Source organism: Pongo pygmaeus, chromosome 1, assembly GCF_028885625.2.
Source record: "Pongo pygmaeus isolate AG05252 chromosome 1, NHGRI_mPonPyg2-v2.0_pri, whole genome shotgun sequence".
Lineage (NCBI taxonomy): Eukaryota > Metazoa > Chordata > Mammalia > Primates > Hominidae > Pongo > Pongo pygmaeus.
The window spans coordinates 90,374,225-90,401,607 of NC_072373.2; the positions used below are offsets into that span (position 1 = coordinate 90,374,225).

At 46.3% G+C, this 27,383-nt stretch overlaps 1 protein-coding gene across 1 annotated transcript; it reads right to left on the reverse strand.

Annotated features, from left to right (window-relative positions):
• Positions 1-385: 385 nt before the first annotated feature.
• Positions 386-17,214, reverse strand: LOC129019390 (Fc receptor-like protein 6). Its single transcript, XM_054461815.2, has 12 exons — positions 17,200-17,214; positions 15,676-15,798; positions 13,843-13,883; positions 9,682-9,702; positions 7,709-7,975; positions 6,909-7,193; positions 6,471-6,752; positions 5,935-6,060; positions 2,596-2,661; positions 1,859-1,930; positions 708-739; positions 386-631 (listed from the first exon to the last, which is right to left on the reverse strand). The coding sequence occupies exons 2-12, from the start codon at positions 15,693-15,695 to the stop codon at positions 506-508; spliced, it is 1,338 nt and encodes a 445-aa protein (XP_054317790.2). The 5' UTR covers positions 15,696-15,798; positions 17,200-17,214; the 3' UTR covers positions 386-505.
• Positions 17,215-27,383: the final 10,169 nt, after the last annotated feature.

Below are 27,383 nucleotides of genomic sequence, written 5' to 3' on the forward strand. Positions count from 1 at the left end.
TGACTAGCAGCGCTGTAGCTTGTTTGTACCAGCATCACCACAAACGCGTGAGAAATGTGTTGTGTTATGATGTTAAGGCAGCTATGATATCACTAGGCAGTAGGAATTTTTAAACTCCATTATAGACTTATGGGACCACTGTTGTGTATGCAGTCTATCACTGACTGAAATGTTGTTATGCGGCACATGACTATTTCATATATATTGGGGGGAACTAACATGCTTGTATGGAAAGAAAACATCTGTGGCTTATGTGTCCAGTGTCACTGATTGAACCTAAGTGTGTGTTTTGGTGGGAGCGTCTCCCTTCCCATTCCACCGGTTGGTCTTCTGCTACGAAGAGAACCCAGGGTTCAAGTGCTCCTGACCAGGACAAGGGCTCAGGGGCTCCGTGATGCTGGGCTTGGGAACTGAAGGACCCACAGAAAGAGTTGAGGAGCCTGCTGTCCTCCTGAGGAGCACTGGAGACTGGGGGCGGGCGTGTGTTGATAGGAGAACACCATCACTAGCAGAGAACCTCCTCACAGTCGCCAAGGGGTTCTTGGAGAGTCCTGCTTCTCATATTCACCTCCTTGGATGAAACCTCACTGGGCTGCAGGCATCTCACCTCTGCATAGATGATAGAACTGTCCTGTGGAAGAGTTGGCTCAGGATGAGGAAGCAAATGTAAGACAGAGGGTGAGAAAGGAGCAGGGATCCCAGCTCACCTTTCTCCCCCCGGTGAACTCAGCAGGCCTGGCTGTGGAGAAAGAATGAGCTCAGGTCAGGTCTCTGTGCTCCATAGCAAGTACATCTCCTTCCCACCCCTCCTGGCTGGCTGTCTTCCTTTAGAGAGCCAGGGAAGCCAGCAAGGGGAGATTCCTTTCACTCCTCCTCAATCTGGAATTGGGAGACCTGGGTTCTAGTTCCAGCTGGACTACACACCAGCTGTGTGAATTGAAGGGAACTGCCCTTCAATTAAGAGACTCCTTGATTGTTCATTTCCCCTACTGCCATTTATGGGAAGGAGCAGAAACCCTATGCCAATTCAAACCCATTTTTGCAGATTAGGAATTGAATTAGCAGGCAGATAAGACATTAAAACGACAGCAACAGCAAAACTCCCTGTTTTGAACATCTATTACATGTAGACAATTTTTAAGGTTTGTTTCTAGAACCTAGGTTCCATTCCTAATAACTTATAGTAGTCCTGCAAAGCAGGCATTGTCTCCCCTTTATAGAGTAGGCCCAGAGAGGACACTTGACTTGCCAAGTCCACAGTGAGTAAGTACATAGAGTCAGGTTTCGAACTCAGTTCTGAGACTCAGAAACCCACATTCTTCTTATGATGCCACATGGCCTATTTCTCTGTTAAAGGACCAGCCTTTCCCCCATCTCTGCCAACTGACTCTGATAGCTGTGGCTGGAGCTCATGGTCTTCTTGACTCCATCTTATAGTGGAGACTGTCCTGTTTAGACTTAGACTCTGGAGCAAAGGAAGATTACATCATTTTTTCTCTTTTCTTTGTCCTTCACATTGTTCAGGAAAGGGCAAAAAACTCCCTGCACTTATCATGGTAACAGTGTGGAGGAGATGATGTTGAGAATGGTGAATATAGTGGTCGTAGTGGTGTTTGTGGTGAGCGTGGTAGTGGAGAAGAGAGGTGGTGGTGGTCATGGCAGCACTGATGATGGTGTGAAGGTGAAGGTGGTAGTGAAGGAGGAGATGGTGGTGACAATAATGGAGATAACTATGACGGTCTTGGTGATACTGGTGGTGGTCACAGTAATGATAAAAGTGGTAATGACAGTGGTAGTGACATTGTAGGTCCAAAACTTCTGTTTGCAAAGGTATCAAGTTTGGCCTGAGATCACTCACCTTCACTCCTCTTTGAGGTTCTATGCACCACAGAGTAGACAACACCTTCATCTTTCCCTTTCTGGTGATGCACTGGAAGAAGGAATGAGGCTTAAATAGGATCCACCTGACTCTCCCACCTCATGTCATAAGTGTCCTGAAGACATGGAAAGAAGCCCATCAGGGGCTCTGTTATGGGGATAAGTGGCAATGAGGGTTGGTCACTAATGTGGGGATAGCCATCATGGCAAGAGGAGTCAGGCCCCGTTAGCATTTTTTTTGCAGCTTCCCTAGCCCTGACACTGTTTAAACCAGAGGTTGACAAACTTCTTCTGTAAAAAAGGTGTACATATTTTTGGCTTTGTGAGCTGTATAATCTCTGTCACAACTATTCAACTCTGTAATATGAAAGCTCTCAAACAAAATAAACAAATGAGAATGTCTGTGTTATAGTAAAACTTTATCTACAAAAACAGGCAGCGTGCTGGGTTTGGCCCATGAGCCATAAGTTTGCCAACCCTTGGTTCAAACCTTCCCTGCCCCATCTCCTGCAGCCCTGGCTCCCTTCCCACCCCCTTCTTCCACCACCAGCTCCACAGCACTCCCTCTTCATGCCCTTTCTAGAAGCTGTTTGTTTTCCTTCCCCAGATGACTCCAATTCCTGAGACACAGGGCTCAGGAGAGCTTCCTTCTTACTTTCCTTAAGAAGCTCTTTTTGGCCCACATGGGCAGACCACCGTCCTGCTGGAAGTCCTTACCATTGGCATATAGTGGGCACTGCTCTCCACCTGGAGCTGTGGGTGGTATCTGGGATGGAAGGGGCCCTAGGAGATACAAAGGCATGATTCACTGGGTGTCCCTTAGAGGACAGGTGGGACAGGGGACAGGAAAGCTGTGAGCAAGAATGACAAGGAGGCCACTGGAGGTTTGAGGCTGGTTTGGTTAGGAGGGCTAATTCACAGGTCTGGACATGGTTGATTTTTATGGGATGTTTCCTTTGAAAAATACCCTAGATGGCTCCATGGGAATCACAAACTAGGAGGAAGTAAGGTCAGCAAGAATGGATCACATTTTTGCATGGAGAGGGCCTAGGCTTACCAGTCAAGCCGCTTTTCAGAAGGAAGAAAAGCTAATAACTTTGACCATACACTATATGCCAGACACTGGGCCAGGCAATCCAAATAAAATATAATCTTCCTAGTAAAGCACCTAACCAGTGACCAGCACATAGTTGGATTTCAAAAGCACCTCTCTTCCTAATTCTTTGGTGTCTAATGTTTTTCACAACCATCTTGCAAAGGTTGATACTTTTATCTTTATCTCCATTTCATAGAAGAGGTGACTGGAGCTGGGAGAGGCGACTTCTATAAGGTCACAGTAAGTGGTGGAGACAGAATCTTAATCCAGGTTTGCATGCCTTTTCTCCACTAGCACGCTGCCTCTGGAACAGCAGGTGCTTCCAGAACTTTAAAGGTAACTCTTGGGATAGGAATTGGGTCACATGTAGATTTTAGAATGCTTGGTTCATGCCTGGTGCCTAAGAAATACTCATTACTCTAACAGCTAGAAAGCATCAGAATCACCGGGTAGGATATGTGGAAATGGCTCCTCCTGTAAAATCAAGAAGGGATTTATGGAGACTTAGACAGATCCCCAGTGATTAAGCATTCTCCAATGCTCATTCATCAGGGCTGAGAAATGAGCCTCAGTTTCTGAGTCTCCATTCAATGAAGAGTTCCATGAGTTTGACAGAACTTTGTTTTATGGGATGTGTGACAACTGGTAATAAAAGGAACACTTTTAAACAAGCACAGCAGAACCTGTACATGCAGGTGAGTGCTACTTTGAAGTGGACCACTTGCATGACCATATCCTTGTTCCAGTAACACCATCATTGGTCAAATGTTCTAAAAATTGACTTTGGACATTACATCTGTAGACTGTCTTTGGTGGTGGCATATTTCTGTTTACTAAAGAGCAGCTATGCTATTTGGAAATGGTTGTGAGTCTCCCAGAGCTGGGTGTGGAGAATAAGGCTATTGATCTGGCTGTTTTTCCTGTGTAGCTATGGAATTGGTCCTGAAAGTGACTTTCTGAGCAATATTATAAAGAATATTTTGTGTGCCTGAGATTCTGAGATATTAAGATCACCACCAGCAGTCCTGTCTGCATGAGAGACAGGTTCCTTAGTAAAATGAAGCCCACCTGCTCCAAGGTTGGCAGTGGGTGTGGTGGTGATGGTTTATAATCTCTACATCAAGACGATGCTCTTTTGTTCCCTGTGAAAGGTGTTCTTGAGGATCTTTCACTAGTGACCACTCTTTCACCATCTTGTCTGGGGCTGGGGAGGGAGGTAGTTGTGCTACATTACTCTGCCATTACTCTGCCTTTAATGCCTTGACTCAGAGGTGAGTGGACAGAAACAGAAACACCTATATTACCGAGGCCAGGCTGGGCCCTTTGGAGGAGGCTTTATTAGACACAATGACAGCATAACTCACAGATCTTTGGTTTGTGGTTCCCTACTCCAGCTGCCTCCCCAGTAGCTCTGGGCCTCCTCTCCTTTTTCCCCACTATGAAAGGATACCTTAAAGCAAGTCTAGCCTGTATTGAATCCAGACTGAAGACTAGTGAGAAGGGTGGGGATGGGAAGTTGTATGGACAAAGACTACAAATTCAAAAGGGGAGAGGAAGTTGAAGTCTGGTCCAAGCCCTAACTAGGCGCCTGGTGAGGCAGGGTGTTGGGACTAGGGGTGGGAAGAGACCTTTTCGGGTACCCTGGTGGATGCAGGAAGGAATGCTTTGAACATATGACTGGGTGGTCTTCCTTAATTATCAGGCTGGCCCAGCTCCTGGAAAACTCATCCCAAATTTCTCAACAGAGGGAGTAGCAAACTTAAATAAGTACATCTAGCTTTGGAGGTCTATGAGAGCAATCACTTTTGTCCTAGACAAGCAGAAAATAAAAACATTGCCCCTGCAGAGGAGGAAGTGGGGTTGATTTGAACCTCTGTAGATGGAGCCCTAGGAATCATAGCTTTGGCACTGGTAGCCATTCCTTATATGTGTGTGGCCTGAGGCGAGCAAAGGTTAGAGTTGGAATAAATGCGTGGTCCCCCAAACTAATTGCTTTGAGAGCCAACATTCATTCTTAATTATCGCGACTGTGACAGGAAGAAGAAGAGAGTCTGGAATATCAAACTAAATAGATAACTTGAAATGTCGTTTATCTGATTGTTTTCCTCTACATCAGAATTTTAACCAACCTTTTTATTTTCAGTGACTTTGATTAGAAGCATTAGAGAATGCACAGAGGAGAAAGGGCAGCCTGGGAACCTGCTGGGGTGATCTGCTCAGATTAGAATGAGAATTTACTGAGCACCCACTATGTGCTGGTCTAATACATGAGGTATTAGATAAATGTTATCTCATTAACTTAAACCCTTACAACATCACTGGAAAGGAAGCTGATTTAGTGAGTCTTACAGTGAACCGGCTCAAGGCTATGGAACTAATGGTAGTGTTGGGGACAGGCCATTGCTCAGTCCTGTCTATCATATCTCCTTTCTGATAGTTAATATCCTTTGCACACTCTGCTACAGTAAAGTACTGTACAAGATGAGTGTGTGTGAGTGAGCCTGTGCATATGCACTGTAGTTCTGTCTTCTTTCTCCTCTGCTAAGCAGATCAGAGCTCTGCTGAGCTCAATGAGAGACAGAGGTGGAGGCCTTTTTTTTTTTTGTCATATTCCTAGCCACAGATTGTCTTCCAAATGTAAAGGATACTGACATACCTCACGTTTGGCTTGTAATAATTCCTTGGTTTATGTTCTATTCATGCCTGAGTGTGTAGTTGTGTGTTTGTGTGCATCTCTGGATGACTGTGAGCATGTGAGCAAGTGCATGTGTGTATATGTTTTGGAAGCATTAACTGTCCTTCCATGTGCCCCTTTGTGTGACACAGGAAGAGAAGTCCCCCTGCCACCCTACACCCAGGAGAAGAGAGTGGCTGGTCCTGTCAGACTCTGGCTTTCCAAAGGCTGGGCAGGGCCTGGCACAGGGATTCAGCAGCTAAGAAAGCCAAGAAGAGTTACTGACCAGCTTTTCTCCAGGATCTCAAATAAACCAGAAGTGTAGCAGCAATGACCATCAGGCCAAGCAGGCTCACAGGCAGCCAAGGAACCAGCCAGTTGCTGCTGGTGGGAGTGGACAAGACTTGAGAACCTGGGAGCAGGGAGAAGAAGGTGGCCATGAGCACTGAAGATAAAATTCAGAAATGCATTCCAGCCTCGCACGGAACAGGCAGAATGACTGATATTAGGGGAACCGTCTGGCCTGGGGGAGCCTCATAGATGGGCATGAAGGATGGCTCAGGGGATGGCAGCAAGGATGATGGTGACACCACGAGTGACCACGTGACTGCTCTCCCCATGAGGCTCCCCACTCTCCGTGGACTTCAATATTTCTCTGCCAGGCTCAGTGGACAGATGGACCAATTAGGGTCCATGCTCGGTCATGCAGTGGCTGCCATGGGTCCAGCACTGTGCCAGGCGTGATGGGAGGTACACAGAGGGTGAGATCTGACCCCTGCCAGCTTGCTGGGGCTCAAAGCTCTGTTGGAGGACAAAACACACCCTTCAGAGACAGCTTCTTGGGCTCACTCCTCTCTCTGGAGACATTGTTCTCAGCCTCGCAGGAGTAGTTCCCAGCATCCTGCTCTGACTTCACTGGGAAGAGGAGGGAGGTGGTTCCACCAGAGGGAGCTGAGTGGTTCCCCACAATCTTCTCATCAAGGTAGAAGGAATACAGGATCGGAGGGGAGCCCCTCTGTGCCTCACAGAGGAGCTGCACCATGTCCCCCACAGCAGGGTCAGCAGGCCCGTGGTGCAGAGTAAGCACAGGACGGGACACAGGAGCTGGGACACACATGGGATGGGAGGCTCAGCCTGACCACCCAGGACCCTGGCTCCCTCCTCTCCTGGGGACCCTTCCCCCAACTTCTTTAGCCCCAGGGGATCCCACTGCCTGACGCCCAGGGCCCTGGGGGCATCTCCACTCTCTCGCACACTTACCCTGCACTCTGACCTCCAGCTGGGGGCTCTGCTTCTGGACCTGGCCACCCTCGGGGGCCACCTCACACCAGTAAAGCCCAGAGTCTCTCTCGTTGACTCCTGGGATGCAGAGTTCTGGGTGAGGGCCCCTGTCCTGCAAGGTGTGGCCGTCCTTGTGGAAGGAGAAAAGGAGCCTCAAGGCTGACCTCAGGGGGTTCAGCTTTGTCTGACATCTCAGGGTCACCAGGCTACCCTCTCGGGGCTCAGGAGAGGGGACGGCATTCAGCACAGGAGGTGGGAACAGCTCTGGGGAGATGCAGGCCCAGGACTCAGGAGGGGAGTCCTGGATGATGAAGCCCCAGGAGGCTGAGGCCTGAGCTTCTACTCATCTCAGGTTGCAGCCCGGGGACCCCGATGGGAGGCAGTTTCATCCCCAGGACCTGTCCTCTTACCCTCACCACAAACTCTGAAATGACTCCCACACAGCCAGGCCCTTCTGGAATCTTGGAAGTCAGAGGCAGAGGGGGCCTTCAAAGTCCTCTAGTCCATAGAAGGGAAGGATGAGCCTGGACTGGTCCAGGCTCTTCCTAGTGGCCCCCTCCCAAGAATCTCCCCCTTCCTTCCCCTGGCTCCATGTGTGCCCCATGGTGGGGAGAGGTGGGTATTGAGTCGACATCTTGGGAAACCTCGGGGCCCCACACATTGGCCCAGCATGAGGGGCAGCCAGAGACAGGGGTCCTGCCCAGAGAGGTACTGGCCTCTAGAGACGGGACCCTTGAGCAGTACCTCCTGCCCCACAAACTCCCAAGCTGGTGACTCACCTTGGACTTGAACCATGGCAGTCTCTGAAGTCTGTGTGAATGACTGCGGAATATACATCACCTGCCCAGAGCAGCTGTACTGGCCACGGCTCTGCACTGTTGCTGCTCCCATGGACAGAGTCTGGTTTTCCTTAGAGAAATGAAGGAATTTTCCATCTCTGTAGAACTTCACCTGAGACAGTGGTGTATTCTTCAATCCCTGACATCGCAGAGTCAGGGCATCTCCTTCAAACACAGGGTTTGGCCAGGCTTGGAGATACAGCCAGACTGCGAGACAGAGGAACAGGGCAGCCCTGGAGCTGCAGGTCCCAGCGGTCACTTCTCTCCCTCTGTCCCCCAGCCTAAGGCCTCCTGCTGGGGATGGAGGCCCTTGGATGGCACTGGTACGGTGTCACTGTCTCCAGTCCTTCATGCCGACCAGAGAAGGGCAGGACCCGGACTTCCTTTACTCCTCCTTCCTTTCCTTCTTCTCTCCTTCCTTTCCTTCTTCTCTCCTTCCTCTTCCCTCTTTCTCTTTATTCCTTTCCCTTCCCCTCCCCTTCTCTCCTCTCCCTGTGTTTTCTCTCTGGCTTTCCTCCCATCCACCCTCCTTGTCTTCTTTTATATTGCACTTTCCTGTCTGCCTTGCCAAGCTTGGCTTAATTGCATTCATTCTGTTCATTGTCTTGCCTCATTCCTCCTGACTCAATTCCCTCCAGCCTAGACTGGCTTCTCCTCCTGTGGCTACCTAATGTGACACTTTCTGCAGCCTTCACTTCTGATAATAGCAGCATCTGTGTCCACCAGAAAGCAGCTGGTGGGGCGTGTTGGAGGTGCCACAGCCTGAGTTCTGTCCCTCCTGTCTTCCTTATTGGGCTTCCTCAGGCCCAGCCTCCATCTCTACCCTCAGCAGGGTGTTCCATCTTCCACCACTCTCATGGAAGGGATCTGTTCTCTTTGTCTCTATTCCTAAAATGTATTCTGTGCACTGACGTGAGCAGGAGAAGAGCTCCCAGGGATCCACCATCACCTGCAGGGCAGGCTGAGCCTGTCCCCAGTCTGTATCTGTCCCCAGGCTGTATCATCTCTTTGATAAGCCAGACACCCCCATTCTCAGACAGCCTTCTGAGCAGGCCTGATGGCCTGAGACTAATGAGGAGTAACAGTTAGGGAGCCCTAGCACATCCTGCTCTTGCCTGGATCTTCTGGATCCTTAGGACCCACTCTCCTCACCCTGGAAGTAATGATGCTCACCGCGTTACTGAACGGCAAGCCTTGCTTCCACTACTGCTTTATCTAACAGCACTAAGTATTGGTTTGAATTATCTCCCCCTGGAATCACAGAATATGTCCTTGGAGGTAAGATTTCATAGATCAGAATTTTTTCCTGTTTGACAGAAAGCTCCATGGAGGTCAGTGTCACAGAATGGGCTGGAGGGAAGGGGACCTGAGGAAGGAAGGAAGACTGATCAGCAGAAAAAGGTGCCTGCTTCTCTGAACATAAAAGGAAGGAAGGGAGTCCCAGTCTTGTTGAGTTGAGAATATAAGAGCTCCAGAACCACACGGAGAGAAGATAGAGGCCACAGACACTTTTAAGGGTATAAGATAGAGGCCTAGAGTCCCACTGATGAGGCTTGTGTCACCCTAGGACTACCCTTGGCCCTAGACTAGTGGAGTTCCAAGTTCCTCCTTTTCCTGGGAACTGGCCAAGACTCCTGAGGAAGGGGCCTAGTCTGGTGCTGCTCTGCAGATGTTTCTGGGGGACCCCATGGCACTGTGCTGTTCCCATCCAGTAAGTTTTGGCCCATAGACATACTTTGAATTAGAAGAGACATGAACACAATTTACCAGTTTTCCCAACACAGGGAACTGCAAGAGAACAAAGTACACAATTAGGTTAAGTAGCAAAAAGAGCTTTCTGACAAGGAGGGCTGTCACTTCAGCAATGGGGACTTACACCCATTCAACCAACAAGAGACATGGACACAACTTACCAGTTTTCCCAACACAGGGAACTACAAGAGAACAAAGTAACACAATTAGGTTAAGTAGCAAAAACAGCTTCTGACAAGGAGGCCTGTCACTTCAGCAATGAGGACTTACACCCATTCAACCAACCACCCAGCCACCAAACCTCCTAGCCACCCATCCACACAACCATCCAACCATCCAACCACATAGCCACTCAACCACCAAACAACCCAGCCATCAGCCATCCAGCCACCCAACCATCCAACCTTCCAACCACCCAACCACCCAACCACCCAGCCACTTGACCACTCAACGTTTGTGCTGGACCTACTCCCTAGGACTCTTTGCCCTATCACAGTTCAAATGTTGCCTTCTCAAACAGGTCTTCCCTGGGACTCCGGTCAAAAGAATTTTCCCCAATCACTAAAACAATGCCCCATTGTATTATCTTCAAAATACTTATCACCATTCGATTTTATCTTATTCATTAAATTGCCTACATGTTATCACCTGTCTCTCTGTCTAGAATGTAAGCTCCATAGTAGCAGGGACTCTGCTTATTTTACTCATTGCTATATTTTCTATGCCTAGGACCTGTGCCTGGAACATAGTCTGTGTTCAGTAAGCATCTGCTGAATAAATGCATGAATGTTTTCCTTTGCATCCCAATGTATGAGGTGGGAAGCAAAAAGTAGAAAACATAGGACTAGACTCTTGCATGAATGTGCCTGAGGGTCCTACCTCCAACATCTACAGGAGAACCCACATAGCAAGGGAAGGACCTGATTCCTGTGGTCCCATCTCTCCACAGAGCTCTGGTGAAAAGGGTATGGAAGTGATCAGACTGAGGAGGCCAAGTCCCCTGAAAGAGTAATCATTAAAGGATGTGAGATATTGTCAGGCAGCACGGATGAATGAGAGAACTACAAACAAACTGGATGCATCCCACATCATGCTTGCATCTTGGATGTGCTGCATTTATGTTTTTAAATGAGTGAATGTGTGAGAACAGGTGACCTGGGAAGAGAGGCCAACTCACAAAATGATGACAGATATGACTAGATAGGTTTGAATAGCCCAAACAATGGAAGACCCGAAATTGAAGGTCATAGCTGGATATGAAGCAGTGAAGAATCTTCTGGACTTTGGGGCAAGGTGTGAAACAATGAATGAATGTAGGGCTGAGTGCAGTCAGTCCAGCCAATCCTCATACATTTACTTGTGTCCTTCATTACTGGCATGTCCTAGGTATTTTGCATAACACCAAAAAAAAAAATGCAAGAATGGTCTTGGGAAGGGTGGGTGAAAACTCTCTAAGAGCAGATGTTTGGCTCTGTCACATGGTATCATCTTTGCTTTCTACACTACTTTGGATACAGATGGAATCTTCCAGCTCAATTCTCTATTCAGCTCAGGGTCAGCTCAGTCATAAGCTCTCAAGAGTGTGCAGAACAACGGGTCTCTTCTTTATTATCCCTCCATCTCCACCCCTAACCTCCATCTATGAGCTCGGTGTAGTGGAAAGCATGCAGGATTTGGAATCAGATGACCTGGACTTGAGTCATGAATTTGCCTCTTTCTGTATGACCTTGAACAAGTTGTCTAAGTTCCAAGAGCCTTCAATATCTCGTTCTGTCATATCACATAATAGAAATGATAATAGTCATTTTTTTCTTACAGTGTAGTTGTGAAGGTTATATTGACCCACTGCCTGAGAAAGTGGTTACTACATTAACTGAAAGCAGAAAGACGGCCTGACCTCAGAGTGACAGAGAGCTTACTCTGTAGTTATGTCTTTCTTCCCTTCCCCTCCTCACTGGAAAACAATTTTGCAGCTACAAAGTGCTAAACAAACAGGGTTGAGACTACTGAAACCAAAAACAAGAGAGAAGGCACTCAGGAAGCATAGATGCACTTAAAATGAGCTCCTGTCCCCAAATCCCAATGACTTGCTCCCCATGGTACTGCAAGATCTTGGAGGTGGGATTACAAAATTGCTTTCTGCAATCAAAACGGCAGCCAGCTGGGAACATACACAGTGGGTGACACCTGCTTACAGCAGTTCCTGAAATGAGGGCCCAGGGACCTCCATTAGCTATAGGCTGAAGATGAGGTGACAGTATCATGAAGTGGCCAAGAGCTACTGTCAAAACAAGTTGCATAATAGAGTTCTGAAAAATGAAGGCAGGAACCCCTGCCAACTCTAGGAGCAGGATAATTTCCTCTTAAAGTTTCTGAGGGATTGGAAGATATTTATCTGGGAAAGATGCAACAGAGGAGGGACACAAAATACTTGGTGGGCTAAGCTTAAAAGAAGGAGGAGACTTATTCTGAGTTACTTTATAGGACAGAAATGGAAACTAGAGGGATCATGGAGGCAGATTTCGGCTCAACATGAAGAACTCTCTCACCACTGAGCTCTAGCACTGTGGAACAGGCTGCAGTGCCAAGCTGCAGCAGTCACATTGCTGGGAGGGCTGTATGGGACCCCATGACACCTCCTATGGATGCTGTGTGAGTATGCGGGGAGCAGGCTCCAGTGGTAGGAGGGAAGTTGGCTAATGTTCAGCTCAGAAGAAAATTAAGCCTAATTTCCCAAACTTTAAATACATATTTCACATTCAGCCAGGTCCCAGCATCCTCAATGTCAGGGTTCCTTTCCTCCTGGAGCCCTGACAGCTAATAATAGTAATAGCCACCAATTTATTATGACCACACCCTGCTCTTGAGAGAGGAAATAGCAGCTCTACACTTATGGTAAGATAAATGTTCCTACACACCCAGCCCCAGTGCCTGTGTTTTAGGCTGTTTTTCCAGGGTCCCTGAACATCAAGTGGGACCAAATTTGCTGGTGCTGGGTTCTCCATTACACTGTACACCAGTCAGCCGGTCACTGATTCCCTTCCTCTCCTCATTTGCTGTCTGTCATCTTCGTCCTGGGTTCCAAGCTGGAACACTCTCAGACTGTATCTAGACAAGTCCAAGGGCTGTTCCTTTTACAAGGTAGTGCCGGTAGTGCCATTTGCCCCTGGGAGTCTTTTGTCTGGAGTATATCCAGGCATTAGGCTATCCTGTCCCTGCCTCGGTGTGAGCATTAGACCTTTTCATTTGTCCAAATGGCCATTCATAGAACACATGAGTAGCATGCTATGCTGGAGAAGGAACATTGAGTGGAAGAGGCATTTTCCTCACAGGGTCAAATTCTCACAAACTCTGTCCAGGAAGAGGTTATATTTAGGAACAGTTTTGCTTTTCTAGTTCAATGAATACAAATAGCAAACAAGCTATTGGGAACAAGAATTAAACAAAAAGTAGGTCCACTTGGAAACTGTGAAGTGAAACAAAATATGTGCCAAATTATTTCTTTTAGGTATAAGGGGGGTGACACTGGCTGAGACTGAGCTGGGTCTGGGGGAGCCCAGTGACCCTCTCCGTGCAATCGTCTACCCTTAGACCAGCTCTTTCAGTTACAAGTACCCTGCATGAGAAGAAATGGAAAGAAGAGAGAGAGAGACATGGATCAGATAATGGAGTTGTTTCTTCAAACCAGCCCCATGGATCTGAAACAGCCCCCAACAGAGAGAAGATGTAGGCGGAAGAGAGACGGTCAATTTGAAAAGGGTTTTGGTTACTCAGAGCACAGGCCTTTCAACCAGGTGAGAGGTCTGGCCATTGTTAACTGGTTCTAAGAAAATGCTGAGGCTCCATAAAAATATGTCACCCTGTAAAATTCCACCTCCCATTGCTGAGCAAAATGCCTGGGACTGTTTCCCCTCATTTCCCTGACTCCTTCCCTGTTGCCCCCAGCAGCCTCCTTCCCTTCTGCAACCTCAATTTCCTTTTGAGACAGCTCTGATTAGTATTTTAACCTGATGTCACAAGGTAGAAATGTCATTGGGAAGTTAGGGGACCTTGTAATGTGATTTTCTGCCTCCCTAATTTATCTCTGACATATCAAAGGGCTGCCCTGCCAAGGACCCAGGACAATGGGGTAGGAAACACTGAGGAGTTTCTCCTACCCCAGTACCCATCTCTCCCAAGCATGCCCAGGTGCACGCACCTGTCTTGAGCTCCAGCCACAAACCCACTGGAATTGGGAAAGGTAAGATGAGGAACTTGGTGTCTCAGGGGTGACTTATGGTCCTTAGTTCTCCAAGAGGGGATGCCCATGCTCGTTGACTTACCAAAGAGCAGCACAGCCGTCCAGAGCAGCATGGGGCCTGTCCTGGCACAGCGGAGGGAACACAGGTCAGAAACAGGCCAGGGCGAAGCTGGCAGAGAGCAACCAGGCCTCAGGACTGAAGGTGGGTGGGTGGCCTGAGCTGGGTGGTGCTATAGCTTGATAGTCAAAATAGGAAGTGGGAAAGAAACTTACAAAGCTCTAATTGATATTTCCTCTTTGGTTGAAGAAGTATTACATGAATAAATTTTCCTGAACACTAAGTATGAAGGAGTCGGTAAATCACTAATCAATCCCTGACATTTTCTGCGGCTTCAACAAGCCTATGCCAGGGAACTAGGATGGAACATGGTTATGGGACACCTCCATTAGAAAGATCCAGAGACTGCCCGAATTTGCTTGGCCTCAGCGTCATTCAGCCTGGGAGACAGCGCAGCACTGGAAAACTAAGATCATCTACCGCTTGACCACCAAGTGACCTCCCAGCTTCCAAGGAGCTCCTGTCTCCAGAGGTAAATGTATGCGGATGCTGCAATGCGATGGAGAAGTGGAGCCCTGAGGATGGTTCACAGGATCCTCAGTTCAGGAGGGAATCAGACATCGATAAGTCTGGAGTAGAACATAGATGGAGCTTCAGAATCAGGCTTTTAAGACTGTCAGGTATTATTTTGAGAACTATTCCTTAGAAGACACCATTAAGAGAGGGAATAGGCGAGCTGTGGTGTGATGAGACAGTTTAAATACATGTGGCTGACAAAGGGCCCACATAAGAAATATAAGAATTTCTGCAAATCAGTAAGAAAAAGACAGACAACATACTAGAAAAATGGGCAAAAATAACTGGATAGGTACTTCACAGAAGCAGATATCCACGTGTCAAATTAACATAGCAAAAGGAGCTAGACATCATAAATCACCGTGGAAATGCAAATTTAAACCATAATAAGATACCACTACACCTTCCATAAGAATAAGGGAGTGATACCATCTGAGACTGAGCTGGGTCTAGGGGAGCCCAGTGACCCTCCCCATGCAATCCTCTACTGAGTATTGGTGAGGATGTGAAGAAACTAGAACTCTTGTACACCACTAGTGGGAATATAAATTGGTACAGTCACTAGAAAATGGCTTGGCAGAATCTACCAAAACTAAACACAGGGATCCCTGATGGCTCAGCATTTTCACTCCTGGGTAAATGTCAAACAGAAATGTATACATATAAGCCTGAAAAAACATATACAAGAGTGCTCATAGCAGCATCATTTGTAATAGATAAAAACTGGAAATTATTCAATGTTCCCTCAACAGAAAAAGAGGTCACACATTCCCATTTCCTCTGTGGACAGAACATGAGAGTTCACGGTGAAACACAGAGTCAGGCAAAATACTAGGAAGCATTTTCATTTTCTTTTTTCTTTTTTTCTTTTTTTATTGAGAAGGAGTCTTGCTCTGTTGCCCAGGCTGGAGTGTAATCTTGGCTCACTGCAACCTCCGCCTCCCAGGTTGAAGTGATTTTCCTGCCTCAGCCTCCCAAGTAGCTGGGATTACAGGCATGCACCACCACGCCTGGCTAAGCATTTTCTGACAGTAAAGTTCTTCCTGGAAATCTTTAAGTGAGAAGTTCTACATAGTCTGATGGAATTTGATGTGCTTATTGCTGAGGCCAGGAATGGACAGAGAGAATTTTCTAAGTTTTCTTGCCCTAGATTGTCTGACTCAGTGGAAGTGGGAAACTAATTTGACACTGCCAGGCATTTTTTTTGGTGGCTCAGTTGTTTAGGAAAGAGGTAAAAGTAGCGAGGAAGTAAAGTAGGAAGTAGAAATCTTGTCCACTCACCTAAAGATGGCAACATTCATATATTTTCCTCTATCGTTCTCTTTCCAACAGATCTCCTGAGTTGTCTTCAACTTCGTTCAGCTGCAGGTCCTGTGGGTGTGTGGAGTCCCTGCAGGGCAGCAGCTGGGGCAGGAGAGAGAGGGGATAACCGCAAGTGGTCTAGCTTGCAAACATTTGTGGTTTGCACACAGAATGGATGAAGCCTCTGCCCCGGCAACTTCTACACTTTCACCGGGTTCTAGCGGCATGAGAGTGTGAACTGCATCTGACTTTTCACACTTCCCCTGCAGAGTGAGATGCTGTTGCACCTTCAAAGGTGTTGGTGAGCTGAGCTGAGCTGAGCTGAGCTGAGCTGGCTGCATGTTGTTCCCTTGGGGATGAAGGTGACCCTCAGGGAACAGCAACAGGGCTGCTGCCCAGGTTTGGAATCTTTCAGGACTCAGGCTGACCTTGAACTGAGAATGGGATGGGTTAGTGGAGATATTAAAACCCATGATACTAACACTAATACTCTAAGGGAATTCAGGGGCTAAAAGGAGGTGGGATGAAAATAGAGTGTGGATCCTTATCCAGAAGAGGCTCCAGGCCCAGGTGCTCTCATCACTCAGAGTCAGTTGTCAGGGCGGCAGTAGTCAGGGACAATGGCCGTTGGGGAATAGGATAAGTCATTCCAGTTGTGGAGGCGAGAGGGGAGAGCAGGAGAGCTTGGGGTAGGGGACAGCTCTGCATGGTAGGCCCTAGAGCCAAATATCTGAGCTTGAATCCTCACTCTGGATATGAATCTGGTGAGAGACCTTGGGTAAGTTTTTTAACCAGTCTGTGTCTCAGGGTCCTTATCTCTAAAGAGGATAAATAATTATACCTGCATCATAGGGTTACTATGAAGGTTAAACAAGATTAAAAACATAAGATGCGCTCAGACAGCAAGATCTAATAGAACTTTCAGTGATGATGAAATGTTTTCTGGGCTGTCCAGTTCAGTGGCCACAGAGAGCTATTAAGCACTTGAAATTGACTCATGAGACGGAGAAATTGAAGTTTTAATTGTTTTTGCTTTAGTTGAAATTTAAAAAATTTAAGCAGCTACATGTGACAAGTGTCTGCCTTCTTGGATATTGCAGGCTTAGACCAATGCCTAGCAAGTAGGAAGTGTTCGGTGAAGGTGAGCTGTTGTAAGAAGTGTGGGTCAGGAAGACTTAACGATCAGACCCTTCCTCCCAACCTTAGTGTTTTTGGTGAGTCCCAGAAAGATGAAGTAATTTGTACAAAGGCACTCAGCCAGAAAGCCTGCTGGGGTTGGAGTCTCATCCGTAGCTGGAACTACAGGCCTAACGAGAAACCTAAGACCATTTCTGAGTTACATCTGAAAGACAGAACACATTGGAGAAACATATCAAAAGCCTAGAACTTAGGACAGGAGTGGAAATGAACAGGAATAGGGTGAAGATGGAGCCAGCCTGGGCATGAAGTTCTGGGTCCGGCCTACAGAGGGCAGAAAACGCTATGGAGCATCTGGTCACCAACCTCATTCCCTCTCTCCATTCTAACCCCTTCCTTCCGGAAAGCTACTGGAGAGAGCATGGCAGCACCAATGGAAAAACACTTCATTTGTGTCAGATCTGCAGCGACCTCTTGTGGCCACATGAACCACACTTGCCCTAAGGAGGGAATCTTTATTCATACTGAACTCTTATTCTCTGTCTACCCACCCATCCATCCATCCAGGTATTTGTATTTCTTTCTAGCCCTTGCTGTATGTCCAGTCCACCCCTGCCTCCATGAGTTCAGGAATTGATGGGCATGTACTTGGGTATAGTCTTCGTGGTTCCTAAAGCATTTTCCCCCATGTCTCCATTATTCTATTTATCACACTGTGTTATATTTATTTTAGTGTCTCTCTACACTTTTAGCATATGACCTCTTCAAAGGCATCATTTTTGCATCTCCAGGCCTAGCACCTAAGTATAATTGTTAGGCGTTTTGGAGTCAGAAAAATATAGGTTATAGTCCTGGCTATGCAGCTTACTAGGCAAGGAACCTGGGGCAGTGACTTAATCTCACTAAGCTTCAGGTTTTAAATTTGTAACACAGTAATAACGACATCCAATTTCTAGTATTGTGGAGAGAATTACACTTTTGCACACACAGTTTCTTGTACGTTTGACCCTCCACCTGAAATTGGATTCTTTTCTGTCTTCTGAGGAGCTTTATACCACCAATGCTATACTACCCTTTTCTCTCTCATGAATTCAGTCCTCCCATCTCAACTGGATTTTTCCCATAGATGCTTCTGAAAGACGCTAAGATCTTAAAAACTCTTCTAACCAAACCAAACCAAGCCAGCAAGCTCACCTTGATTCCACACCCCCTGGGAGCCACAATTCACAGCCACTCTAGTTGAGAAAGTGGTCTATGGCAGACCTTTACCAGTTGGTATTCCGAGACACATTGATGTATCTCAAATGGCTATAGGTGTTATAAAATATTGATTCCCTTGGCCCTCAGATCATCTGTGTGGGGCCACACTTCCAGCTGGGAGCAGCCTTGTGCAACTGGCCAGTGTTCACTGAGCTATAATTTTCTATGTGTTCCACAAAGCAAAAGGGTTTGGCAAGCACTGGTGTGTGTTAGCTTACTCCTCACTCGTCTTCAACCCATTCCAATTTGGCTTCAGATGTGATTCCTTCACACTCTGGTCTATCCAATGGACAGGTTTTGTCCTCATTTTGTTTGGGTGCATGCTAATGTCATTACTGTGGGTTACTCCCTCCATTTTAAACCACTGTGAAGCAGCTCTCTCCTGGTTTTCCTACCATCTCTCCCAGTAACACCTTCCCGGGTTCCTCCGCAGGCTCAGTCTCCCTCCTCTAGTGGCTATGAAGAAGTTCTTCATCCCCTGGCCCCATGCTCTTTTCTCTTTTCACTTCCCTTTTAGTAAGAGTGTTTCTCTCACTGGGAGGATGCTCATCTGTGCCATGGTTTAAATTGCTACCTCTAATCCAATGACTCCCAAATGTATCTTTCTAGTCCAAGCCATAAGCCTGAGTTTCAGATATAAGTATCTGACTGCTTACCTGAGAGCTCCATGTGGAGGTCTCAGAAGCTCCTTTTACTCTACCTGTCAAGGCTGAACCCAGCCTCCACCTCCCAACCTGGTCCTTTTCTGTTTCCTACATTATCCAACAGCACCACTAACCCTGATTGCGAGTCAGAAACGGCTTGTCATGACTCTGATTTTCCCCAAAGTGCAAAATAAAGCAGCAACAATGTTGCCATTCACATGATCCTTTAAGATAATAGAAATTGTGTATTTGTGGGCACACACATGTGCTTTATGTTTTTCTTGTTTATTATCTCCCGACTGCCTGCCCTCACTGCCAGTCTGGCTAAATCTCAGTCATGTCTTAGATTTAAAAGTTTATATAACCCTTGCTGCAGAAACATTTTCCTGACAACTGTCCCCCACCCAGGCTGAGTTAGGTGCACATACATCCCCTGTCTGAGGATTTAGCACTTTCCCCTGGCACTGTAATTACCTCTTGTGTGCATTCCCCCAAGAGACTGCAAGCTTTCTGAGGGCAAGGGCCTTTTCTGTCTTGCTCTTTGCTGTACCCTCAGTGCCTGGAAGCAGGTGTTCAACACATATGTGTGGGATGGAGACTGCAATAAGGCAGAGGTCCCCTTCTCCCTGATCCTGCTCATGTACAGTGACACTCAGTGTGTTGGCTGCTAACTGCCTTCTCACCTGCCCTCCTTCAGGTCCTCTTACCCTCTCTTATTCATGAATAAGCAGATTTTAGGGTAAGGTTACTTTACTAAAGGTGGTTGGTTGACTCTGAATTAGCTTAATATCCAAATAACTCAGCACCTATTACTTTCCTTCGTGGCAGTAGGAGAATGTCAATTTCTTTAGAGGGACATCAATTAAATCCATGCTATTCCTTTGAACCAGAACTCCACACTCCCCTCTATTTCCTTACTTTTAATTTCATACATAACCACTGCATTCCTCCTCCTCGTACGTGCCATCACAGGCAGCATGTTAAGTTTTCAGTGTGCTTCAGATAAAACATCCTTGAGTGGAAATCTGTGGTTACCAAAAACAGCTTTAGAAATTAGGGAATGGCTCCACAGAAGGAGCTGAAAATGGCTGGAGGCTCATTCTTGGCTGGAGATTGAGGAAGAAACGCATATATAATTAAAGTGATAAATTGGATTTTTTTTTTTGGTTCTCTGTTTACCACTGTCAAACATAATCTATTTCATGCATTTATATAGAATGCATAAAATAGGTCAGATTTAATTTTCTTCAGTTTGCTTGTTTTCTCCTCCAGTTCCTTGGGTAGATGCGGAACCCAGATGGAAATGGGAAGACTATAAAACTTGTGTCTTCAGAGGAGATGGTGGTAAAGGATTTAGTGCACTGGACCCTGGGAGTTGGACACTCATGGGTGAGTGAAAGAGGCACCTAGGAATGAGCATGGTGTGTGAGTCAGACAGGCTTGAGTTAGAATCCTGACTTTGCTGAATGAGGCTGCATGGCTTGGATTCCCTACTCATTCCTATTCTCAAAGTATTCCTTCCTGCACTCATTCCCTCCATTCTTTCCCACCATCAATTTCTCTCTCCACTGGATTTTTCCATCTGTATATGGACATGCACAATAACATCCAAAGCAAACCAAACCTCTCCTTTGTCTCACTCATCTTTTTCAGCTTCCTCCCCATCTTTCTCCTCCCTTCCGTTTGGGCTGGAAGACTCACCCACACTCACTCTTTCCTCTTCTGCAATCCCTACTCACTCCCTAATAGTGGGTGATCTGGCCTTAGCTCCCACCACTTCACTGAACTGCTTTTGCTAAAGACACAAAGGCTCCTGTGTTGCTGGCTCCAACAGGGGATTCTCTGCCCTCTGCTGACTTGGCCACTCTGCATTTGAACTGTTGACATTTCACGTTCCTCCACTCTGAAATGCTTTTCTGTCTTGGCATGCATCACGTCCCCCTCTCCTGATTCTCCTGCCTCACTGGCCACTCCTTAGTCTCTTTGCTGGATCATCCTCTTTCTCCTGACACTAAATGCAGGGATGCTCAGAGTTTGCTATTTACTCTGTCTCCCTATTCTCATGGCTTGAAATCACATGCTGGTGACACCCAAATTTATATCTCCTGATCTGGCTCAACCTCTCCCGAGGATCTTGGACCTGAATATGCAATTGCCCAGCTCTACTCCTCCACTTGGGTGGGTCACAATCATCTCGAACTTGACATGTCCAAAATAAAACTCTGTCCCTCTCCTCCTTGCTGGGAACGAATGAACAGATGCACAAACAATTCTGGTCATGGTTCCTGCTCTCATCCCCGCCAGTCTTCTCAGCCAGTAAACAGCACCACCAGTTACTGAAATCCAAACCTCAGAGTCATACTTCACTTCTAACCTATTCCCAAGTTCTATTGATTCCTCTTCAAAATATATCTCAAATTCACCTTATTCTCTCCATTTTTTCTGCCGCCATTACAATGGAGTTCCCCAATGTCCTTTGCCTACGTTACTGTAAACGCCTGTTAATTCTTTTCCTGGCCTCTGCTCCTTACCCTCCTTTTTTCTGTCTTGCACAGAGCAGACACAAGTAACCCAATCAGTGTAAACAGATCAATGTAAACACTCCTCTGGCTAAAGCTCCCCTCCCCATGTCTCTCCATTCCACTAAGAATAAACCATCCCCTCTTTTATAGCAGCCTCCATGCCCAGCCCTGTCTCTCTGGCCTGCCCTGAGGCTATGCCCCCTCTTACTATGCTCTGGCTGATGTTTCAGCTCTGGCAACACAGGGAGCACCTTTCTTTCTCAGGTGCTGTTCTCTCATTCTCTCTCTCTCTCTCCCTTTTTTTTAAGAGGGAGTCTCGCTATGTTGCCCAGGCTGGAGTGCAGTGGCGTCATCTGGGCTCACTGCAACTTCCTCTTCCCGGGTTCAAGCTCCTTCCTCAGCCTCCCGAGTAGTTGGGATTACAGGCGCCTGCCACCATGCCCAGCTAATTTTTGTATTTTTTGTAGAGACAGGGTTTCACCATGTTGGCTAAGTTGGTCTTGAACTCCTGACCTCAAGTGATCCACCCACTTTGGCCCCCCAAAGTGCTGGGATTACAGGTGGGACCCACTGCACCTGGCCCGCTCTTCCCTTTGTCTCAGAGGCTCTTCCCCTACCCACCATCTCTCTTCCTGCCCTTTCTAAATAAATCAACAAATAAGATAATAAATAAATAAATAAATATTATTAAATATTCAAAAGCGAAAGGCATATGAAAGAAGATAAGAAACATTCGGGTACTCGTCACGCAGCAGTTTTTAATTTGAAAATGTTGCATATTTGCTTCAAGTTTTTGTTTTTCTTAAAGAAATAAAATAGCACAGTATCAGCTGAAGTCCCATATATACTCCTCCCCAATTCTATTCTTTCTCACTTCACATAAGTAACCCCTGAACCTGGTATTCATCCCTCCCAAGTGTGTTTTCATACTTTCACGACATACACCTGCACTGATCAACAATATATGGTACTGTTTGGAACAGTTACAATTTTATGTAAATGGTATTTCACTGTGGAGGACTCTGCAACTCACCCTTCTTCTCAGCCTTGTTTGTGAGATGGATTCACACTGACATGTGTGGCTCTCATCATCTCCACGGTGGAATAGTATTTCATTGAATATACATGTCTGATTTTATCTATTCTTCTAATGATGGATAATGGTGGCATTTTCGATTTTTGGCCATTATAAACAACGCTGCAAAGGATATTTGCACACGTCTCCTTGGGCACATGTTTGAGAGTTTCTCTAGGGTAAAATGTTAAAAACAGAATTTCTGAATAATAGAGTATGTGTCTCTTCAACTTTACTAGATAGTGACAGATTGCTCTTCAAAGTGGTTGAGCAAATTTCCACTCCCACGGCAGTGTGGGTAAATTTACGGAGCTCCACAGTCTCGCTGACTTAGCTGATGGTGGGGAGGGGGACAGAGCAGGCACCCAGCAGCTTGCTGAGATCTAGGGCAGCAGCGGCAGAAGGGGGACTCTGCTCTTCTCTCTCCCAGTTGTCCTGTCCAATGGTCAGGTGGTTGGCGGTCAGGATCCCAGAGGCACATTTAGAGCAGGCTCTGCCACCTGAGTCAGTGGGAGATGGGGTCTTAGTCCTCCTCTCCTCTAATTCTTTTCTAAAATTTTAAAGCAATACAAAACAAAAGCTTTCCTATCTTGAACTAAAATGAAAAAGGACCCAACGTGCTGCAACAAATGTCTATATGCTTAACATCCTAAATATACATGGCTAACATTTTCACGTATACATTTGCTTCAGATGTTTTCTTTTTAGGAAATAAAGCACATTTCAGTTAAACTTGAAGTTCCCCTTCCTGGTCTTTTCTCTCCTTTCTCGGAGGCAGCTAAGATTCTGAGTTTGGTAGGTATCCAGACCATTTATTTGTGTAACATATGTATGTATCAACACACAATTCATAGTATTGTTTGTTTTTATTCATACAAATGGTATTTTGTATCTGCAAGTTTCTTTCCTACCCACCCAACATTGTTTCCAAAATACATCTGTGTTGATACTGGTATCTCTAGTTGAGTGTTTGTCCATTCTCCTAGCAATATATTTTCAGGTTGTTTTCAGTTTTTGGCTATTTCAACAAAGCTGTATATACACTCCATGGAGGCAGACATTTTGATTTTTGTTAACACTCAATTTTTAGACCCTAGAATTGTGCCTGGCATATAGTAGGTGTTCAATACAACACGCATTGCATTAGTGAATAAGTGAGGAGCCTCATACATGTCGCTAACTTACTCAAATGTAGAATTTGTCTGCAAATATATATATATATAGTGAAGTGACTGGATTTTGGGGTGAACTAATCAACATATCACTCTCCAAGGTTACTATACTGATTTACATATCCTCAGCAGTTTAGGAGTTCCCGTTTCCCCTTAGCCTTGATAACTTTAGTATTTTGTGATTTGGTGTGTGTGAATGTGTCCGTGTGTGTGGACGTGTGTGTGTGTGTGTGTGGGAGGAGGGTGGGTGTATGTGTGTCCAATCTTGCTGTATATAAAATCATGTCTTATTGTTGTTATTCTTATTTTAATTTGTAGTGTCCTGGTTTCTTTCTGATTTGCCTCACCTGGGGATCCCATTGACTTCCCTTGTGGCCTCCAGGTTATTAAAGGAGCAGAGGTGGGTTGGGGTGGGTTGAGGGTCCTCTCAAGAGTGTGGCCTGACTCCTGCATGGGCCTGGAACCCTCCATGTCTTCCCAGCCTTCCTTTGTCCCTGGAGGAATTTGAGCACTGGTGCCAGGGCAGATCTGGGACCACAGGATTGCAGAACAGAATGTGGAGACCCAGGCTTGTCCCCTCTGCCCAGCCCCATCTTGGGCTCTGCAGTCCTCTGTGAGGGACAGGAGAGGACTCCCTGGTGCCTGTGCTGGTCTGTGATTTTCTAGGTCTTCAGGTGAACAGTGCTGACCAGGAGATACCTGAGTCGCCAGACTCAGCTGCCTTGACTTTTCCAGGACCTGGGGTGTTCCTCTGTGGGGAGCTGTCTTTGTAGTCCCCAGCCCTCCCCTCCTCAGCACACACCATGCCCTCTGTTTACAGAAAAACATACCACCTGATCTGTGTGGCCTTTTTAGTACTTGACAAATTGATCACTATTTGGAGAAGAGAAGACAGGTTTGAGGGTAAGTGGACAGACGTGGTGACAGAGAAGGGGAGGGAGTAGGGATGTAACTGAGGCAAAAATTTTGAAGGCTCAGGACACCCCCTGAACTGGGACAATAGGGAGAAATGCTGGACTGAGTTGCAGCACCTGGGGTCGCTGCCTCTGTGGACCTGTGAATTGGGTCGACTGAGATATGGCAACATTCCAAGATTTAAAATGTGAATGCAGGGAATCAGGCAGAGCAGTGGGTGTGCAGGAGGCTGTGCCAGCTGCAGTCTGAGAGACATATATTTCTAGCAGGCAGGGATGACACTCACTTGAGATCCTTTCCCATTTGAAAAGCATTAAAAAATCATAACCTGCAGGCCCAGAGGGTGAGCACTCTGACTTAACAACCCTTTTACTTTCTTTTGCAAAGCATTAAAGTCATTAACTTCCAGCAAGCAGGAAAAGCAGGTTCTTACTTAACTCTTATCTTCTGAAAAGCCTTAAAAATCAGCAGCCGTGAGACCCTGTCTCTCTTTGGCAGTGTTAAATCATGATGCACCAGATTGTGGCTAAGTAACGGAGCCATTCTGTCAGAGTGTAATTTAAGGAAAATTGGACCTAGTGACACGTCCTCTACTCAGAAAACTGTGGTGACTCCACACTGTTGATCAGATATGATCCAAACCTTTTGGCATGAGTTTTTGCTGCCCTTTCACTATCTTTACCTAACCATGCATTTCCTGCTACCCACTGGATGAGGTTTGTACTCCATCTATGCCGATTGACTCCCCATATTTTTCCCTCCCCTCACTGATACCTATTTGTCCTACTCATCCCTCTGTCTAAGGCTCCCCATATTGGACTCTGCACCCAACACATAACATTGGTATTTTTAATAACATCCAGCATTTGTGTATCCCTTTAGGCTATCCAACCTCACTCTCCACATCTCTTTGAAGGTTCAACTTTTTGAATTTCACTCCTCTTATCTCTTTAATCACTATCCCATTGCTTACGTATTTATGCATTGCATATTGGCTAATTGTATCCAACTTTGCATTTACACTTAGGAGGGTACATATGTCATGTATTCCTCCACTAGATTATCCATTCCCTAGATTTATTATTTTCTCCCCATTTATTCACCTATGTGCAGATACCAAGGTGACAGCACATCAGTTAGTCAGTCATCATCTGTTTATTGAGTATTGATGTGCCAGGCATTGTACTGTGCTAGAGGTATGCACATGGTCCTTAGACTGTAGCAGCATACAGAGAAACATCAAATGACTAAATGAATTATTATTGGTGAGCAAAGGGCCTCAAAGTAGGACAGATACTTTGGGAATACATGGGGGCCTGTTGGAAACCTTTTCCTGAAAAAGTGATGTTTAAACTATGACCAGTAGGGGTCAGTAGGAGTTAGGAGCTAGGCAAAGAGCTGGAAAGCAAAAGCATCCCACCTGCCCAGACTGTCACGTGGAGAGGGCACAAAAAGTATGCAGGAAAAGTAGTGTGGAGTAGTGTGCAGTAAAAGATCAACTCAGCAGCCCTGGACTGCCCAAACCCTGCACATTCCAAAGGTCGTTGAGACTGCCCTTGATTAGCTTCTGAGACCTCTGAACCCTTGAAATATCCTGCATGGTAAGAGTGTCTTTGTATACCTGAGACCATGAGCCAGGCCAGATCATTTCTGCTAACAATGTGAGTTATGGTGAGCACCTGTTTTTATATGCCTAGGCTGCTTTGGGCCATGTTGTTTCAGTCTGACCTGTGTTGGAGCTGGAGACTCAGTTATGTGAATGCTGCATGTCTATGTGACTGACCCCCTGCTACCCCAACAAAGCAAAACAAAACTAAACTAAACTAAACTAAACTAAACTAAACTAAACTAAACTAAACTAAACTGAACTAAACTAAACACAAAATGCTGGAGATCAAGGCTCAGGTGAACATCCTTGGTTGGCCGTATTTTGTATGTGCTGTCATATATTGTTGCTGGAAGAATTAAGCACTGTCCATGTGACTTTACTGGGAAAGGACAACTGGAAGCTCGTGCCTAGTTTCTTCCGAACTCTGCTGTATGTACCTTTCTTTCTTTCTTTTTTTTTTTTTTTGAGACGGAGTCTCGCTCTGTCGCCCAGGCAGGAGGGCAGTAGTGCAGTGGTGTGATCTTGGCTCACTGCAACCTCCGCCTCAGGGGTTCAAGAGATTCTCCTGCCTCAGTCTCCCGAGTAGCTGGGACTATAGGCACGTGCCACCACCCTGGCTAATTTTTTTGTATTTTTAGTAGAGATGGGGTTTCGCCGTGTTAGCCAGGATGGTCTCAATCTCCTGACCTCGTGATCCACCTGCCTCAGCCTCCCAAAGTGCTGGGACTACAGGCGTGAGCCACTGTACTCGGGCTGTACCTTTCTTTTTTGTTGATTTTAACCCATTTCTTTTCATTGTAATATACTATAATCGAGAGTATATCAAGACAGGGTAATAATTTGAGAGGAAAGAAAACAGTATAACAGCTTTTCTGAGTTCTGTGAGTCCTTCTAGCAAAACATCCAACCTGAGAGTGGTTCTGCGGACCCCCAACACAGGCAGAGAGAAGAGAACAAAGCCTGTGGGAGAGAGGAGTATATAAGGTGAGGAAGGAGATGAAGAAAATGATTGGATTCCGTAGGTCCTTACAGGTCGTGGTCAAGAATGGCATGGTTCTGCCTGCAGGCTTGATCCGTGTGGCTACTTTAATTCTACTCCACGGCTCTAGGCTGCACCCAGCCCCAGCTAGATCTCAGGAAGTGCACCTAGGAAAACATGCAAATCAGTGAATTTCATTGGGGCGGGGGAGCCCAAGGGCACACAAAATCTAGCGAAGAAGATAAGTGGTGTCACCTGTGGGATGGTGCATGGATTAATATTTCCCATGGGGTCCCTTTGAGTTTGGAGTAGAGTCACTAACGCTCAATGTATATTATTAAAGAAGATTCAGTGGTGTGTTTACTGTAAAAGTG